Genomic DNA, 20,363 nt, shown 5'->3' with positions numbered 1-20,363 from the left:
AGTATTTCCAGTTCTTTCTGACTCAGGATTGTTAGCAGAACTCCTTATGGCTGAGAGAGATGTTTTTGCAGTTGGGGAACCTGGCACAGAAAGGTTAAACACTGTTATTGAGACAGCCCCCTCTGGCACCCAAAACAGACCGTAGGAAGTGCAGTGATCCATGGAAGAGATTCAAACTATCTACTTTCCCAGTCTGCCAGACCACAGAGGCAACTAATTTCATCAGTATTTCTGTTTTGGACTGCAGGTTTCCATATATGTTTGTACACAGAATTCTCCATGCCTGAACTGGTAGGTACTTGAGCACTGTTGTGATTTTGAGATAAGTAGGGAGGCACCTGAACTGAACCTAAGTCCCTGAAGGAACTTAGTTTTTTAGACAGGCTCAGAACACATTGGACACTGACAGCAGTAAGTGCCATTAAAGACAGTAAAGAAATACCTGGAGATGCTGCCCCACATTTTGCTTCATGGCTCCTTAGAGCCTCAAGGCAACAGCACTTGCCATGGAAATGGGAAAGCTGGGTCGTAGGCCTGAGTCCTCTGCCTGGAAGGGCTGGAAGAGTGATCTGCCGAGGTTAGCAAACCCTCAGCCAAGCTCTGATGTGACGGCTCTGAAAGAATCACAGTGCCAGAAGTAGAACAAGCAAGGAGGAGGCCATTTCTGAGCATATTCATGTGGCAGCCTATTTTTGTATGTCTATTCCAGAGTTGCTAATGAATCCTGCCATGAAGGGACATTGGATAAAATGCACACAGTCCTCATCACTGCCTCCCTCTCGCTAATTTTCTCTCTCATTCCTTAATCTTGTTCTCTTTTCTGCACTGTGGCCCAGCTACAGTGGGAGGGATGCAGAGGTTCATGTAGGATAGCTTTGTGGTAAGGCACTGTCCTGGGGAATGGGAGCTGTCACCTCAAGCTGATGAGAGTCTAGAAGCCGTATCTCCTGTTCATAGATAAGTGTGCTACCCTGCAGGCTATGGGATTGGCCTGCCTACCCTCCCTCCCTCAACAGGATGCTTATCCTGAGAAGTGCACTCAGTATTTTGAATCTCAGGCAGATAGAGCCATTCAGACTTGTCCTTGAACATACTGTTTTCTGTTGGTGGGCTCAAGGCAGAGCATCAATTCCTCCTAGAAAGCTTGAGCTTGTGTGATCAGTATGGAGAGGTGGGAATAATAACAAAGACACTTACCTCTTTTCATTGCCCATGGAGCTTGGAGATGAGCTTAGTGCTCTGGATCACTCTGCTGGGCTAGATGGCTCCTCCTTAGGCACGGAAGTACTGAGCTACTTACCTACAGCACGTGACTGAATACAGCCTATGGTCCAGATTCATCTCAGTTAATGTTAGCTGTCTAAAGACTCAATGCCTAATCTCATCTTGTTAATACTACTTCAGTGATCAGTGAAGAGGAAGATGAGCATCTTCAAAGAGAGATAACATCTTTCATCCCTTACCAAAACAGGTGTTGGATGGAGAAGACACTCCGTGGAGATTTCTGTCCCTCCCCATCAGCTATCAAAGAATCTTAGAAATTGGTTAGGTGATTGGCTTAAACTGCACACCTAACTTTTAGGCAAAGACTTGACCAGAGTCATCAAGAAAGTTTGTAGCACAGAAGGAGGTAGAAAACAGGTTCTTAACTGTTAAGCCAGTGGTTCAGTTAGAAGGGTTTCTCCTCCTCGATCAGAGATTAATGTCCTGGTTGTTGAGTGTTGATCATGTGGTGGTGATTGATTGATTAAAAACATTATTCTAATGTGCTTGCCAGTCAGGTGCCCAATGAAACTTTGCTTTTTATTTTTTTGAATCCAAAGAACTATAAACAAATATGAATCCAAGTTCCTCCCTCCAATATACACAGCAGCAAATGTCTTTCATGCTCTATTTTCTGCTTTCCTGTATTCTTCAAATGTTCTGTACCTTGGAGAGCTTTGGTACCTATACAGTGCGACACTTCTAAGACTGAAGAAAGGTACTCTCTCTGATAGGTTTACAAGTGCTATTGAGAAGTTTTCAGGCTGTACTTAACTCTTTTTCAAAAAATATTCTCTACATAGTTAGAATTTTGACTTTTTTTTGCATCAGTTTCAGGATAAACCAGTCTCAGTGTATGCACTCGCTGTTTTCCATATTCCAATTACTGCCTTCCAGTCCCAATTGCATCCTCTGGGTGTGGAGAAGAAGTGAGTGCACACCCAGAAACAGATGGAGCCAACCCAAAAAAGAGACTTTCCCATCGCTGGCTAACACTTCTCATTGACTCAGAAGGAAAAACAAATAAGAAAATATCCCAAAATGGAGGAGAATAAGGGTATTATTGTCATGGTTATGAATCTCCGCCAGAAGGGCATGTTCAACCTCTAGCCTAAGAATAGGTGTAGAGTCCTTTTAGTTTAAATAGTTTTTTCACTGAAGGTTCGCTTTAAGGGAATTCTAACTCCTAGTGACAAGAAACTGGCAACAGCACAACAACAAATATTCTAAATATAGCAGGACTGTTTCAAAATAATGCCTGTTACATATAGATTATCACTATTATTATGTGCATTACAACCCTGGAATATATCATGCACATTACCACCCTAAAACTACCAGAGTTTTGTTTTGTTTTGTTTTGTCTTTTTGCTAAAAGGCAAAATAGATGTAAAAGGCAAAATAGATGCATATGTGCCCTGTGTATCTTTTATTTTTCCTCAGGCTTAATCCTGAACTATGCAATGTAATGTAATGTAATTCTTTTCTCCCATTACACACAATAGGTTAAGTTAAGGCAGAAAATATCCTTGGGAGATGTATATAGTTTATGTTGAATAAAAGCATCTGACTGCTCATCATGAAGCCATAGTGCAAAAGTTTAAGTCCTTTCACAGTTTCTCCCTTTAATCATCTGAAATAGGCAGGAAAGGACACTGAATTAGGAAAATGGAGAAAGAGGTTTATTCCATTCCCAAACAAGGAAATACATCTTCATCCTAGCAATAAACCAACATATCTTTATTATCCCTCACAAAAAGAAAGTACATTTGGTGAAATGTACTGGTGAGCTTCTGATCCCTCATTCTCTTTACTTCTTGCTGAAGCACACGCATGTGTGTGTCCTAAGTTTGGCGTTAACTTTGCACATCAGCAAATAAAGAACTTCTCCACAGTCTTCTCCTTTGAAATCCAAACTAGACTGTGCTTTTGAGTCACCCGCAGTCCAGTAATGCATTTGATGTGAGCGCTGTGTTCTCTGAAGTGCTGTGACAGCATTGAAAGTTGAGGTTTGTTATTGTATTTACAGCTTTTCTCCCACAGTGGGAATGGACTCCAATATCTTCCTGTTCTTACTGGGTTTCAGAGCTGCGCACAAGAGTGCCTGACCCTGGGGACAAAACTGACATACATAGTAGTTAACCTACAATATGTGAACATTAGTCAGAGCGTCTTGTTCCTTTGCCTCCTAAAGTCTGGATGATGTAAAGTGTGGGTTGCATAGCTCAACTTTGGACTTCTAATTTGAACAATGTTAAGCAGGCTTTTATTTCCTTTCTTGTCACAAGGAAAAGATACAGTAAAGAGAAAAGCAGGGAGTTATAGAACAGAGATTTGGGTGAGGTGGCACATCACAGTATTGCTGAAATGCAGAAGGCCAATTGCACAAAGTTAAATGGCAATTGTTTAACTCCCAGTTAGGTGGGAAAAAGATTTAATATATAGTGTAGGAGACCTCTCCACTAACTGGAGATATCTATGGCCCCTGCATGTGAACAAGATTCCCTCAGCCCCCTTTATAGTCGATAGAGTGAAACAGGTACTTCTGAGACAGGGTGAATCTAGTCTGTTTTAGGTGTTGACATAGAGATGAGTAGAGTTGTGCCTTAATAGTTTCTGCTTCTCTCTACTGACTGTAAAGGGAGCGCAGGATAACTTGCTCAGGTGAAGACACTTCCAGCGTAAATGACTGTGTTTGGTGAGAAGAGACCTGACCAAGGGCTTTAAATGAACTTGTCTAGATGAGAGGGGAGTGCATGGACTGACATCCTGGTGCATATGCCTCCAGCAGGTTTGTACAGCCCCTCTGCAGCCCATGCTGCTAACAGTGCAAACGACTTCTGTCTGCCTGCCTTGCAGTCACAAGTCTGCTGCAGTGTAGACATCTCCTAAGTGACCATTGACCAATTCCCCCTCTACTCTTTTTGCTTCTGTTCCTTTCTTCTACCCTTCTGAATGTCTCTGTGCTTTCCTTATTCCCCTCCCCATTTTGGGTCATGTCTCTTGCAAACTCAGTGCTATCTCACTACTGCTGTCAGAGACACCAGAAGCCAGAGGACCCAGTTATAATGAGTTTTGCTTTGATTTTCTGATGTTGACCACTCTACAGCTACTCTACAAGAGTGTGAAGACATGAGCTGGTTACTTCCACACATGAGCAAAGGTGTTTTTGCACAAAACTCTTTTTCTAGTAGTCCAGTGACAAAAGAGAGGAAAAATCAGAGCCAGATCTCTTTTATGCAGCTTCTGACTGTACAGCTGAGAGTGCACAAAGAGTAATGCTTGTTGGGTTCTGCTACAACACAATTGTAATGTTGGCGAGCAGAACTGCTGTACTCCCACACTGAGTGCAGCTTACCCATCGGTCACATTATCTCCTCCCCGAAATGAACAGCCCTGTATCATCAATAGCTAATTAACGTGGCATCATGTAGAAGGAACAAACATCCATTGCACAATGCAACTGCAAAATGTCATTGGTATGAAGACAGTGGAGCTGGTTTTGCTGCTAGAGCCTTGGCAACACCATGCAGTGGTCTCTTTTGATCCTCCTAGGCTATCGTGGTGACAGATGGAGAGAGGATTCTCGGATTAGGAGATCTAGGAAGTTATGGCATGGGTATCCCAGTGGGGAAGCTTGCTTTGTACACGGCTTGTGGTGGAGTTCACCCACAACAGTGTCTCCCTGTCCTGCTGGATGTCGGCACAGACAATGAGGTAAGACTTACAGTTTTTCATGAATCTGACAGGGGGAGGAATTGTTGAGATTGATGCTTAACTCTGAGGCCAGGTCCCTAAATGTGGAGGCAAAGCCAGAGACATCCAAGATCAGACGATGGCTAGACCAGCACTGCAGGGAAGTGGCCAGGTTGCATTCCTGTTTAATGGTCAAGAAGCTTTTGTTCTTATGGGGAACTGAAATAAACACTGAATAACCTCCTGGTCCCCTGGTGAGAAGACTCAGAGCATTGCCAGTTGGAGCTGACAGGTCAGCTCCATCTTTCAGCATGGCAAGGTGAGTTAAAAGATTTCAGCCAGGATGATCCAGATTTATTCTTCCTGTGGTAATTGTGAGGAAACAGACAGATGCCCGTGTCTGTGTGGAGGTGACTGTGTTCCAGCAAATGGAGAATCCCTGGTGGGTAGTTTGTGAATGATTAATTTCAGTGTTTTGTCAGATTGCACACTTTACTGACCATGATAACCAGACAGGAGGACTCCATCTGTTCGCAGATTTTTGCCTTATGCCTCTGGCTCTGAAAGGCAGCATTTTAGCAATGCCAGAATGGACATCTGTGAGGATGTCTTTTTTTTTTTTTTTTTTTAATGAATATCTTATAGTTATTTGTGATGGCCAGGGCTTGTCCATGGCTGTAAAATGTACTTGTGTCTCACTTGACCCTAAATAAACCAAATGTGTTTCTTGAGAGAAATGACAAATCTGGGGTATAAAAGCGTTGAGCTTGTGTATGAGGACATATGCTTCCATGAGTGCCTGACATTTTCAGACACTCTTTGGAAAGCTACATTTTCAGCACCTTTTTCACGGAAGCCCCAGGTCTCTCATACCGGACACTTGAAAAGAAAGCAAGCAAAATCAGTGACCATAGATAACATCTAGCATGAGGTTCCCAATCACCTCTTCTGTCTCTGGTCCCAGACTTCTTGTATCCCTTTGGTGCAGTGGCCAGTCTATGAGGCACCTGGGTGCAGATGCTTCCCCACCCACTGCTGAACATGCATGACCATCTGTTTCTACCTCAGTATGCAGAGGGACACTACAATCCAGAGCAGCACACTGGGTGGTTTTTAGGTATCTTCAAGGGTAGCTGCTATCAGAGAAAGGGACTCCCAAGATCAGTCTCCAAGGTTTGGACACTTTCATTCTGTCCAAGTTCCCGTGTAGTTTATGTGTCCAGGAGTTTCTCTGTGGAAGCAGTTTCCAGAGGTGGGATTAAGATACAGGAGTAGCACAGTTTCCAGACCTGTGTTTTGACCATGAGCCTCCCTCACAATACAATTAATTAATTAATTAAATGGCTTTCTCATGTGCATAAATCCAGCTTCACCCAACCCTAAGCACACGCCAGAAGCATCCTGCCCCGGGTGTGAACTCATTCTAACATCACCATTTTGTCAGTCCACAGAAGGATACCTCCAATAGGCACTCATCCTATCCATCTCTACCTGTTAATATATGGTGAGCCTAGGGTAACTGTGCTGCTAATAAGGGCATCTCAGATAGAATGGAGTAAATATAACAGTTTTATTATATTTTTAACAACACTTCCCACCTTGTCTTTCTGACAGTCTAGAATACTCTCGTGTACCCTTTCAGCAAATCAGTCTTTTTTCAAAGCTTGGCATTTCTGAGCTCACCTATGAGAGAATTTTATATTCCACGAAGCACCTAGAGCTATATGAACAACTAGTGAATTAATACAAATGAGTCTGCTTTCTGTTTCATGCCCCGAAGAGTTAGTGTTTTGAACTCAAACAAAAACCTCTTTCATCTTTCCTGCTAAAGGAAAACAGCTGTGGCCAGAAAAACAGATCTAATTTTAGTTCTGCCAACATTTTGAGCCCATATGGCTACAGGACAATAGGCTGGTGATGGGTTGTCCTCTTCTTATATTGATGATTCAGTTCCTGAAATCAGGAGGGAACTCTAGTTGCTTTGTAGTGACTCACTGAGGTGTTGGCCCACCTGTCTCCTGCCACTGTCTGTCCTGTGATTTTCCCCAAGTTATTGCTGTTTCCATGCTGAGCCAGCCCTTTGACATATGGATCCTAACTTAACACCTGGTGTGGAGGTGGCTGGAGGAACGGCCCTTTTTTATGTTTACAGCAGGAGCTAAAAAATAAACTGATCTGTGGTAAGAAAATATTCTGCCGTGACAACTGCAGATAACTAGTGCTGAGTGCTAGCTAAAGGGCATGGGAACCTTCTGGCAGCTGATTACTGGTTCTGGTCAGCTCTGGGCTAGCTCCTAAAGGCCTAAATGACGGGTCATTTCAGGTTACTGCAGGTGAGCTTCATTGCTCAAAGCACTGTTTGGTCAACACCTTTCCCTTCAGTGAGAAATCAAGAACTGATTGAGCAGTAAACGCTCCCTACACAAGGTCATCTTTATTCACGAGGAGTGAGAGAGACACCTTGGTAGAGTGTCTTGGTGGACTGTTTCTGTTCTGAGGATGCAGAGCTCCATTTCAGATTGGAGTCCAACAAACACTAAGTTCCTCCAACTGTGTCTCCACAAAAAGATAGTCCATAGCATAAGTTAACTTGTCATGGATCTGCCTTGTGATCTGGAAGAGCTGTGTAAAGTGGTGTTCACTGTATAATGAGTGAAACTAATATGGCTAAAACAGACAAACATTTTGGGAGGCTAGGACATAAATCTCCCTCCAGCCATGGAAGAGACACTGTCAACAGAATTCCTTTGTATCCTAGGCTCTCCTGAATGATCCACTCTATATTGGACTGAAACACAAGAGGGTTCGTGGGAAACAATACGATGAACTGATTGATGAGTTTATGCAGGCAGTTACCAACAAGTAAGTGGGATTGTATACATGCCTCCTCTGAGCTGCTTCTATTTAAGAACAAATGTTGCAACCCTTGAAATAAACATTAGTCTAATTGATTGTCCAAGCAAAGAAAGGTCATTTAAATGCAAGTCTCCTGGGTGGTCTACAAGTGACTCTTTGTGCTTGAGCACTCTGTGTCAAGATTATTTATATCTTCAGGGGACCAAAATGGGGCTAACTATTTATATCCATTTCCTGTCCATACAGGTCAGAGGTGTCAAGCATATGCCCTGTAGGCTGTATCTGGCCTCCATCATGCATTTATGGGACTCATTCAGCATAGGCAAAATCTAAACTTTATTTTGTTTACATTTTGTAAAGAAAGTTTCTGTCATTCACTATTGTGAAGAAAATCTTCTAAATGGAAATAGCATGATGTTGTCTGCCTGAGTCTGCAGAAAGCTTATCTGTCACTTACTCTGTAAAAATACAAGTCTCCCTGCTGGCATTGAAGCCTGTGGAATGAGAAGGCCAGGGTTACAACCATCATCTTTTTAATCGTGGGACAGACTGAATGCATGTTCCCATTCTCACTGGCTGGCTGAGACAGATGATCTCTGATGTACCAGGGAGTCTTGCTACGGACAGAGCTGGGAATTGCATTTCAGTGCTGTCTGTGCACTTCTTGCACTGCATTTATTTCCTCTTTATGGAAAAAAGCATTTTCTGGCATTCCTAAAGCAACAGATGATATGGATCAGGAATGGCAGAGAGCTGTCATCTGTGCCTGATTAATGGGTGCTGCATGTCTGTAGGTTGTAGGAGCTGAAGGAGCCATGTTTGATCATTCCTCTTTTTTTCTGTCTCCAGGCTCTGTGTCTGTGTGTGGCTGTGTGTGGCTGTGTGTGGCTGTGTGTGTTTATGCAGAAATGGGAGGGAATGGGTAGTACGTGTGTCATCAGCAATCAGTTCATTATGTCTCCCTTGAGGTAGGAGACATAATGCCCAATGGCTAATGGCAACACCTACCCTTCCTCTGAGAAGCTTGTCTTTATGTTTGGCCTGACTACCCAGCTGGCTATGGGTGGAGGGATGTAGGAAATAAGGGCTGAAATGCTGAGGACTGTTCGATCACAATTGATGAACCAAGTTTTGAGAGGGATGAGGGCATCATGGAGAACTTCGACATCTGTTGATGTGGTGTCTCTGCAGCTTTGTACAGCACACTGTACATGTACAATGCTGCCTGTAGGACAGGACTCTCTCTTTTGCTCTTCAGCAGCATGATGTAGACACGTCCCATATGATGTAGGTCAGTACGTTACCCCTTCAAGCTGCAGTTTCCCACCTACTGCACAAAGGTACTTGTTTTCAGTCAGTGGTGTAACTCCTGTATCTGTAAACATGAACATAGTAATGCTGCCCTGAGCGAAGGACCAAAAATACCTAAAGGTGACTGCAGAGGAGAGAATTTTGTGTTTGTGTGCCGGTTTGTGCTTCTCTGTATTGGATAAGACAGCTTGACCCAAATGTTAGTTCACTGCAGCATAGTTTTACATTAGAAACTTGTGGGTTATTCTAAGGGGGGAAATTTCTTAGGGACTAGAAAACTAGTAAAACACAACTAAGAAATCAGAAGAGAATCTACAAATTGTACAAATGATTTAAGAGTTGTCAGGGTTGACTTGTGTTTGTTTTTTTTTGTTTTGACTGTAATCACTAATTAATTCTTCAAGAAAACTGTCCTGTTTCCTTTTGGCCAGGAGACCACAGAGATATTCCAGTGTCAGTATTTATGATAGATTTGGAATGAGAACCTAGATCATGGTCTCAGCCATCATAAATTCGGCTCTGGGACGTATGTTTGGGGTGTTAAATGCAGAGCCCGTTGCGCCCACTACTCTTGTGATATCAGTGACACCTAGAAAGACAATTTGCCTTTTCTGTGCTTGCCACTGGAGGGAAAGGATTGGCTGTTATTTTCCTATGTTTAGTTTACATGAGCTAATCTCCACACTGAAGGAGGAAGACACTCAGCCACCAAACAATGAGCTCCTATCTTGTGAGAAGGTGATGTCATGTCTAATGCTTTAATCCAAGTACTGGGAATCAAGTTCCCAGGGGTCTCTGTCCAAGTTTTTGTATTTCTCTCAGCCAGGATGAATTGCTTGAACACAGTAAGGCCCAGAAAAGTTCTCTAAAAAGTGGGGCTGGAAAATTCCACTTCATAATTCTCCATTCACATCTGTAAAATGTTTGGAGATCCTTGAGTGAAAGGAGCCATTACCTTGTATTATTATCATGACCACCAGCATACTTTCAAGAGTTGTTGGAGTATGATCATGTAGGAGCTCTGGACTGGGGACTATTTCTGCTATCAGCCTGGGTTTGGCAAACTTACATGCAGCAGATTCATTTGGTCTCAAATTTCCAGTGGAATGACTGGATACAACCCAGTAGGAATTCTCACTTCTGTTACAAAAGGAAGCAGCAATGGTTCAGAAGGGCAAGAACGTGCTACTTTATTGTAGCCTGCTTCCTTGTTTGAGGAAACCTGTGAGTATGAAATGGTGTGATCTTCAGTCTGCTCTGATTTCATGTGCAAATGTATAACGTCACATGGGAATTCACATATCTGTGGAGGAAGCTTTTGGATTGTCACAAATCTCTTGGAATTTGGGGGGTTCTTTTTCAGCTTGATGTTCATGCAGAAACTCTGCCTACTTCCTGAGGGTACTTCAATTACTCATGGAAACCATTTGTCAGTTCCTTTGCAGGAGCACCTCCCAGCCTGTAAAATAGCTGCTGGCTCAAGGGACATTTGTCACTAAATTGGAATGTGTCAGAGCCCACAGGAAAGCCAGTAGAGTGAAGATTTACAGTTCTAATGGAAAAATAATATCAAGCAGATGTCAAATTTCTATAGCGGGAGACCCCTGCAGTCAATGGAAAGGGCTCCTGGTCCCATAATAGCCACCTCATAATGGAACTAGGAGTGCGTCAGAGGCTTCAGAGTTAGCACTTAAAGTATTTAGAAATAGTGTGTGACTTCTGGGCATTTTTAGGTCAAATAATTAAAAAAAGCCCTTCCTTGAACATCTGGATGAAATATCTGCATTTTCATGGTGCTTAAACCTCCATTCATTACTCTTTCACCTAAAATACATAAAATGACTTCCTAACAAGAGTTCCCAGTCCTGCACTTTGCTCCTCTTGGGAGGCAACCACATTCAAAATTTGGCCCATTGAGCTTAGCCTATGACAGAATGAAGAAGCCTGGCAAATTGCTGTTTTCTCACAATGAGTAATACACTTTGTGATGGGAAAATGAAATTATCGTGTTTTCCCTCTCCCCATTTAAAAGGGTAAAGGGCAAGTCAGCCAGTTTTATTCTTGAATTGGTATATTTTTGTAGGCTGGAATACTCACCTAAAGCGTCCAAGGATCATATTAGAATAACCCACAGAATTTCCGGGGCCTGCATATAGGAGCAAATTAATTTTGAAATCAAAAGAGCCATGGGAGAGGCTGTTGTGCTGGCATATATTCTCTGTGCACTGCAGAGCATCCAGTCCTCTGACGCGGTGATGAGGTCTAGTCTCTACAGTAACAATGTTCTTTAATCCTCAGACTCTCTTTCAAAGCAAACTACCATTGCAGGTTTCTTTCTTCCTTCTCGCTTTCTCCTAAACTGGTATTGGAGTTATATCATGTATAACCATATAAACAACTGGACCAGTTACTTATAAAAGACCCTCGGTCTCACTCCATTCACTCCTTTTATGGCCTCATCATACAGTAACAAAGCAGCTCAGAGGCTCCAAATGGCCGGAGGTGTTGACGGATGGCCTGTCCCAGAGCTCCAGCCTCCGTTTTGAACGCTGGCCTCGCTCGCTTGCTGACAGGCGCTGAGCACGCAGCCTGAGACTCTGGGAGAGGCCCTTCCACACGCCGGCAAACCATGTCGCAGAAGCCGCATCAAGCTGTCATAATTTCACCCCCATTTCCTCTCCCATCACCGCTTATTAACAGGGTGACTGGGGAAACAGAAGTTTTCTCTTTTATCAGCCTGTGCCATATGGCAGAGCACAGAAGACAACGGGAGATCAACGCTCAATTATTCAAAATGGTAGAAGAGGAAAAGTAGCCCTGCTGAGTTTTTTTCTTGTGTTTGTTTTATACCTGATTTCTGTTTGCCTAATCCCTTCCCAGTGATTTACCCACAAGCATACCAAGCAGCTGCAGATCAGGTCCCGTGTGCTCTCCAACAAGCAGAGCCTGTTCCCCAACAAGCCGCCTCTGTTTCAGCAGTTCTCCAGTGGTGCGGCTCACAAATTCAGCAGCACCTTTCTGAAACAAAATCACCAGTACAGTTGCCCCCGTGTTATTTATTCAGATGTTATTCAAGTTAACTGGTAAATTGATCCAGAAAGGCTAGACTTAAGTGTCTAGGCATCACTGGCATCCACAAAGCCCTTGCATAATCCTGCTAACATCTAAAGTCCCTCAGCATCTGTGTGTCTGTGAGTAGGCCTGCACACTGTCACTAGTGCCCTGGCAGGGCTGAACTGCTGGTGGTTTAGATCTACACCAGTCTTCATGGGAATACAAGACAGATATTCTCCTTGCCCACCTCTGCTAATCGCCGCATCCATAGGGACTCTGACACGATCTAGAAGGGAGAAGTGATGGGGATGGGAAAAGCCACCCCTTCTGTCCAATATTCCAGCTTGCTGCTCTCTCAGCTTCTCTCTCAGCTCCAGTCAGTTGTCTCTGAGTTGCTCTGGGGAGATGCTCTCCCTGTTCCACCTTGTTGGAGACTGCTCTGGTTTCATAGAAGAACTCTCTTTTGGAGCAAGAACCTAGATTTCCCCTGCCCTGTTGAGTGCTCTCCCCACTAAGCCACAATATCGGTGGAAACAGCAGCATCTTTTCCTTCTCCTTCATCTTCTCACAATCTTTAAAAATAAGATCTTTTTTCTTTTTCTTTTCTTTTAATTTATAGGCTTCAGGTGCCTAACTCTAGGAGAGAGGTATCTCCTCCTGATCCTGAGAAAGATGGATGTGTCTCTACCTTTCCCCCAACATAAGGCTAAATAAGTTCCTGAGCAGCAATGCAAGCCATTTCCAAGTGTTGTTCTGCCACTTGGCACAGAGCAAGAAGTCACAAGTGTCAATGGCAGTGGCTGTTGGCATGGTTCCGCTGATGGGTTGTAGTACCCACCACTACCCATGCTCTTAAGACAGATGGCAAAGACATTTGTGACCATCGCATGTGGACCTTGTGTAGTAATTAAGTCCACATTTGATGTTGGCAGTAAGACCCCGAACAGAGGTTGGCTTCACTTAATTTCCATTTCTGTTAACAAAGTTTACCAAGAGAACTAGTTATTTTTTCTCCATTTCTCTTTCCATGGGCCTGAGAACTAGAAGTTCCTCTTACCAATCTCAGGCAGGGGTGAAGAAGTTTAGAAAACCTGCAAACCTGTGCCATCTAAAATGATGCTTTGTAATTAATGACTGAGAGCAGGAAAAGATGTGGTGGTATCTGAAGCAGAAGAGCATCTGTCAGCTTCCCAGTGACCTTCTTTGTGTGATTTCTGTGATACAGTGAAAGATCTGAGCTCATCAGCCAGCTCCTGGGATCTGCTTTCAGCCAGCAGATGATGTTTAATGTTAAAGGACAGTATTTAGGCTTTATTAGCTTGATTTTCTGCTACTGATGAATGACTGAGCTCCAGATGTGCTGCTACAGGATCCCTGTGGTAATGGACTTTCATACCTTCCCTGTAAATGCCACTCCTTTGGGATACAGCCATGTTACAGATGCTGGGAAGCCTTCTGCCCCAGGCTTTCTGTCTGTGGTTTTCCACCTAAGCCAGATTTACCACAGTTGGCCTAGGAAAATGTAGCTGGAGAAGATCTGCTTGGATGGAAGGCAGGTGGTGAGGCTCCATTCCTTGTCTGTTGGAGGGTAGCTCAAGGCTACATCTGAGGGTTAGCACTAACACAGTTGCATCCCCTGCTTGTGCCCTACTCCCAAGAAACCTTATACCTCCAGCTAGAGCCTTTCTCAGACACAGTGCAAGGAGGATGAAATCACTCTGAGTAAAAATGCAAGAATGGCCATATCAGCCATTAGTGCTAGACTTAGTGCTCAGAACTCATGAGACATGTTGGGCAAAAGGGCTTTTTTTTTTGCTGCTCTAAGAATTATAATGAAGGCTGACTATGATTTTTCAACATTTTTTTTCTCCAAGAACTTTGCGATTAATCTTGGCTCGATCTTGTATCCTGTTCCTAGCAGTAGCTGGCAGCAGGTGCCCAGTGATACAACTAAGAACAGGCACGCATACAATAATACTTCCTTGGCGTACACCCCAGGTTCCAGTAACCTGAGATTCAGGGATTTCCTGCTATCTTTGTGCTTCAGGGGTCACTTTCATTGATTTAACTCTCACTGAATCTATAGCAGGCTTTATGCCTCAGAGCGTGGTGGCTGTGTTTGTGTTGGCATGAACCTAGCCAGACTCCTATCCAATGTTAGAAATATTCTGCAGCCTAAGAAGATGGTGAGGCAGACAGCAGTTCCTGTTGGGTTCATGACGCAGCTCCCTGGCGTGTGATTTCTAAACCTAGGACTTAGAGCAATAAATTTTAGATTGGCTGCAACTGATACTCTGGTTGTAGAAAGCTCCCTTCTTTGGCTTACAATCTCACATTCTAGCATGAACGACTGCATTTTTGTCTCACTCATGACCACTGTCATAACTGCTACATCTGCTATAACAGTCATGACTTCTCATGTGGATCCTTGGGTCCAGCTTTCACTATGGTATGATTAACCTGGCAATCCATGACCCTGACTCATGTCATTGCTGTTTCAAAAGAAATTAACAGGTATGATCGTGTTGTCTGGCTTATCTCTTCATCTCTCCTTTTAACACTATTAGACTATTTAATCAGTGATATAAATAATGCTATTTAATCACATCTTTGTATTGAGTTTACCAATATTTTGTATTGAAGTTGAAATGAAATCAAAATTTAAATGAAATATTTTGTATTGAATTTACCAAAAATTTCATTCTAGTTGTCAGTTTTTAAGGGAAAACCTGCCTGCCTCTCAGCTATGTGGAAGTCATAACAATGAAAGGCTTTTTCTGATGTTAAGCGTAACATCTGTCTGCAGCCTATAAGCAAACAAATGTTGCAAGCTCTCTCTGCAAACAATAGTCCACTTGCCTGGCCCTGTGCCCTCCAGGTAGTAAACTTGTCTCTCTGTTGACTCTTTACATATCTTGTTGGCCAGAAACACATACAAATGTGCAGACAGTGCGATCCTCAAGTGATGTTTTGCAGACATGAATGAGAATAGGAAAAGCTTAGCCTTCTAGGAAACGCTTATGCTTTTGGCTGATCCTCTCTGTGTAACCCTGCCTATTACAAAGAGCCCAAGAACCACACGAGAGCTGCTGCTTAAGGGACTTTCAACAGAATTAGATGTGGGAAGGAAGTGGATCTCCAGAAGCAACAATGAGCCTGGACATTGCGCCCTGTTTACATGGGATGAACAATGCTATTTTTTATCTCTAAGCCTCTTCTGAGCTTGGCCTCAGTGTTTGCTTATTTTGGATTGTTGTCTCTGGCTCTGTTTCTAATGTAGATAAAAATATCTTGTTTCATGCCTTGAGTCAACTTTGGCATGAGATGGGCCAATATTCTAGTTTTATTCACCTTTGTTTGTGAAGACTCAGTTTGCAAAGACCTTGTGGAAATGCCTTGCTTTTTTGTCTCTCAGAATGCCCCAGCTGGACACAGTCCCCTTTTCTGCCAGCCTGGGACATACTCAGCCATGCCTCCATAACACTGCCCATGTGCAGAGGCACTTTGCCTTTCATACACAAGGAAAATGCAGATTTTTAAGTCACTGCCTTCATCTCCAGTGGCAAAGCTAGAGCCTGGCTATAGCTGAATGGAGTCATGTGGAAAGTGCTTTGCTCACTTCTAGGTTATTTCTTTTCTAGCTACATCTGTCCCGGTAAGCAAGAGAGGTCAGAGCCTGTTTTCTGGTCCTAAGGCCAAATGGCATAGTTATGGCTGCTCATACCCATACTGCTTAGCTCTCTTATGACTCTAAAGCCACAGGCAAATTGTCTCTTGAATAGGTGCTTGGTCCAAACTTATCCTGAAAGTGTGATCAGGAATTGTATAGTAAAGTACTAGCTGGCCTGGCCAAAAGCATGCCAAGAGTCACACTTACAATTTTATGGTAAGAATGGTCTCAGGACCGTGCCCAGACTCAGGTGCTGGTATTGTTTAATTTGCTACAGTGGACATAGTCTTTGGTTTTCCAGTCCTGAATGCTGATCACTTGCCAAGCATTATTTTTTTCTGATGACAGGCTCCTTTACTGTAATACCAGAAATCAGAACTTTGGTTACCAGTGTATCAAGCAGCAACAAGAAAATGTCAAGAACAAAGACAAAGATGTTTTTGCTCTTTGCCTAGTTTTATGAAAGACTCGATGAGTTTTACGCAATGAGTAGGAGTAGCAGTGCATCAAAGTAGATTCCTTACATCATGAATGGGTGGAAGCAGCACTATAAAATGGTAAATTCATAGAGGGATTGGAACCCCCTTCCTGTGACTCTTTCCTTAAAGAAAAGAAGTCCATTGGACTTTCTTCCAAAAATAATTTTTTCCATACACACAGGAATGCTTTATAGTCCCTATTCACAGTGAACAAAAATGCCCTTTTAGTATTGGTCAGCAAGGGCTCTGCACAGGTCCCCAGGCCACCCTTGAAGTCCTAACTTGTGCTATTCAGTCAGATGCTTCTCAAATTTTAACTGCTGCCTCATGATTTTTTTCCTCTGTGACCTCATGACTTATAATGAAGCTGGATGAACTTGAAGAGGTACGTACAAATGAGAATGAAAGAAACATGTTGCATAATCAGATTGTTCAGGCAATTAAGAAGTGTCTTAAATGGTGAGGCTAAAAGCAATGTCATCAGGAAAACATCTGCCTCCCACTTCTGGGATTCAGGCATCTTTTGTTCCTCGCTTTGTGCTCATCCAAGAGAGATGTATCTTCTGCAGAGGATACAGACTTTGCTGACAGCATCTTTCTCGTTAGCTTAGCACAGAGATTCAGCGTAGCTCTAGGTTAATCATAGCAGTAACAAGACAACAGTACAGTGATAAACAAAGCATGAATCCTTGCTTGTTTGTTTTCCAAGAAACGGAATAATTTCCTGATAAAGATTTTTAATTAGTAATTTTTACAACAGTTTCATACTATTGTACATGTTTAGCTCCTAGATTCATCCTTTACTAGGGTGACAGTCTTACACTGTTATTCTGCTGAATAGCATATTATTTCATAAAAAATCCTGTTTATGCAAAATTTGCTTAGTGAGGTTCAGAGATTATACACTAAAATGAGTGTATGGAACCATTCTATAAACCATGGTATCATTAAAGGCTATTTGTGCAGGAATGTTATTGCAAGGTATGAGAAAGAATGTCAGAACTTGGGTCATAGTTATTTATGGCACAGAACCCAGAAAGGTGCTGATGCAGAGTAACAAGACAGCAACTTAATCCCTACCTTGAAAGACTTGTGATTTTTTTCATGAGGAAAAATAACTAAGACAGTATATTTGAAATGTTTGTTTCCAATTGTAAAAAAAATGGCTAAACAAATTTGGAGGTGGTAGAGAACAGGGATCCCCAGGCTGTGGTCTGGCAGCCAACAGTGAACCAGGAGATGTGGTAACTGTATTAAATCATGACTCTTGTAATGTGACCAGTTGCAAGTTTCAGTATTAATGCTAGTGTAGCTGTGATGATAGAGTGAGGACAGAAGTGAGGTACTGTTTTTAGAGAAATTAGACTGAATGTTATAGCTGAAAAAACACACAGAACTTTGAGCAAAGGCTCAGCAGCAGGTACAGCAGAGTTTACCTTGTAACTCCAAAAGGTCTCACTTTTGCTGAAAAGTGTGTATGTGTAGTGGAGGGGAGTTAAGACATTAACTTGGATAATACTTAGTGTCTGTAAAACATTTTGCTGTTATATTATCTCTCCATTTCTATCCAGCATGTGTGAATTCCTTCAAAACCACCTCTGTCTGACAGGTGCAGAAATTAACCTTCCAAGCTTCCTTTTCCACAGCTAGCAAACATAAGAATTACTCATGCTAACTGGAAATAACCATTACCATAAGGAGACATAGGTCTGCAGCGATCCCAAGAAACGCACACTTCAATGTGCCCAAGAGAAAGGGAAACACATCAGAATCCAAAATCAGGAGGTCAAAAAACAAACCTTCCTTTTTTGAAAGGGGGGGAAAAGAAGTGAGGGGTGAGAGAAAGCAAAGCAGAGGTTGGCCTTTGCTCTGTTTCAAGCTACCTTGTCATTCTAATGTCCCAATAGTCTATATTGGAGCCTTGCTTTCAGATAAAGCCTGGGTGTTTAACTGTTTATGTCCTGGATGCCAAGGAAAGGAAAGTATGCTCTAGAGATGAGTCACTAAGAATCAGGATGAGATTACTGGAAGGAGCCAATCCTAGTTGGCCATGCCTTTCCTGGACTGGAAAACATTCAGTCCTGATGTGACCTACTGCTGTTGGCTTCAGATTCTCCTTCAGGCTCTGAGCTGGAAGCTAGGAGATGAGTCACATGGGTTGGTAGAAGCATGGAAGAGCTCATGAGAACTGGCAACATGCCAAGTAGACTGACCTCAGGATCCTCTTCCTGCCAGAGAAGTTTGCAAGATGTCTTTGCATGGCCACCCTCAATGGTTACTACAAATTTAAGGATACTGAAATGGGGTGGAGTGGATCTTCAGAAATCTGTATTTAAATACTAATTTTTCAGTCACTTTTTCTATAGAGAGGCACCTTGCACCTATAAACAGTAAGCACGCTGTAAATGCTTAGGTAGGTACCAGCTGGGGCTGCGTTCATATCAGATCTCACAAGTTAAACAGAGCAAAATTTCTTAGCTGGTTAGACAAAGGCACGCTTTACTAAAAATAATTCCTCCAACAAAAAATCATAATTTATGGTTTCTTAATAGAAACACCATTTTTTCCAGTGAAGTCTGATAATTTTACAAAATTAATTTCATCAAAATCTAGTGTTATTTTTGAAAAGCAATGATAGGGGGGAAACTGGCCAATATATTTCACTCCATTCTGGAATATTTCCATGTACCATCATTGGGGAGCGCTTGGATAACTTACACGTGGGGTGGAGCAGGGCAAATTCTGTAGAGAAGATCAAAAAAGAAATCTAGATTTTGAAGGAAAGTATAACATTGCAGTTGAAAGGATGATAAGCCAGTGACTTAGGGCACATGACACATTCTTAAGATCTTCATGGACAGCTGTGGTAATTAGATAACTTGGGAGGTGGGGATTCTCTCTCCTAAATTAGTTGTCTAAAGTTAGACATCTAAATCTAAGTTAGTCATCTTAGGCTGTTTTCACAGCAACTGTGGAGAAAGAGGCACCTCCAGGGGTGTTACGTACTTCCATTTTCTATGTAGACTGGTTCAAAGAACTTGCCACTGGATGTGCCTCTTTCCAGTGTCTGAGAAGACAGTCAGAGTTGTGTAGTTCAGCATCAGACAGACAATTTTGAGATATATAAAGGTAGTGAAAGGAATCCCATTCCATGCTGCTTTTTGTTGGCTGAATTCCAAGTAGAGGCAATCTGACCACTCCTTCCCTTTGCATTAATAAGTATCCTCCACTTTCTGTCCTAAGCTGGATTTTTTTTAGCATTGTTGCATATTAAAGTACTTCTGTGTTCAAGTCCCAAGTTGGCTACATTTTCCTTTTGGATGCTACTCAAATGCTCTTTGTAGAGTGCTCTGAATTCCTTTGGGATGAAACAGGTTACACAAATCTTGAGTTACTGTGTTGTGGACAAAGAACAGCAGAACTGACTCATCATGTTGATACTCACAAGGATGTTACTGCAAATGGCCCCAACAGTTGTTTTGCTCATACTCCTTGCTAAGTTCATCCTGAGGCTGACCAGGTCATACTAGGATAGGCTGATTGCACACAACCACCAGCGTACTGTTAGGAAAGAGCAGGAAGAATTAATAGGTGGGTTTCCAAGACAGGGCTCAGTAAGTCAGCTGCCTAATTCCTGTTTAGTTTCCATGAGTTTGAGCTATACAAGTTCTTTAAAATCTTCTCAGAACCCCAGTAAAATGGGTAGTCCCTGAGGACTAGAATCTTGAACACGATCCCAAGATTCCCACCTGCAATTTTACTGAGTCCTGGCTATTTTGTTCTTTCATTTAAAGCATCAGATCTTAGGCACTTGTCATGACAAAATGTCAAAAATGTGATTTGCTCATACTTTAACAGGCTCAGAGGCCATATGGCAGAGTAAAAGAAAATAATTTTTGAAAAATAGCTCAGTGAAAAGGTTTTTCATTCCATCACTGTCCTGTCTTACTGAGGAGCACAAAGAGAAAAGAATTGTTTATGGGCCACCTTACTTTCCTTGTGCTCTGCTCAATACAAAATGATCAAGGATAAAA

The 20,363-nt window shown here is 42.5% G+C and overlaps 1 protein-coding gene across 6 annotated transcripts in view; it reads left to right on the top strand.

Annotated features, from left to right (window-relative positions):
* Positions 1–20,363, top strand: part of ME3 (malic enzyme 3) — a 137,809-nt gene that overhangs the window by 95,682 nt on the left and 21,764 nt on the right. For all 6 annotated transcript variants that reach the window (XM_067317634.1, XM_067317606.1, XM_067317615.1 and 3 more), the window contains exons 5-6: positions 4,819–4,980; positions 7,718–7,821. In XM_067317634.1, coding sequence (XP_067173735.1) covers positions 4,819–4,980; positions 7,718–7,821 — 266 coding nt within the window. The remainder of the gene's footprint in view (positions 1–4,818; positions 4,981–7,717; positions 7,822–20,363) is intronic.

The sequence above is a fragment of the Apteryx mantelli genome, chromosome 1, assembly GCF_036417845.1.
Source record: "Apteryx mantelli isolate bAptMan1 chromosome 1, bAptMan1.hap1, whole genome shotgun sequence".
In the NCBI taxonomy this organism is placed as follows: Eukaryota; Metazoa; Chordata; class Aves; order Apterygiformes; family Apterygidae; genus Apteryx; species Apteryx mantelli.
The sequence above is the reverse complement of the archived record's forward strand: the minus strand, read 5'-3'. Positions and strand labels throughout refer to the sequence as shown.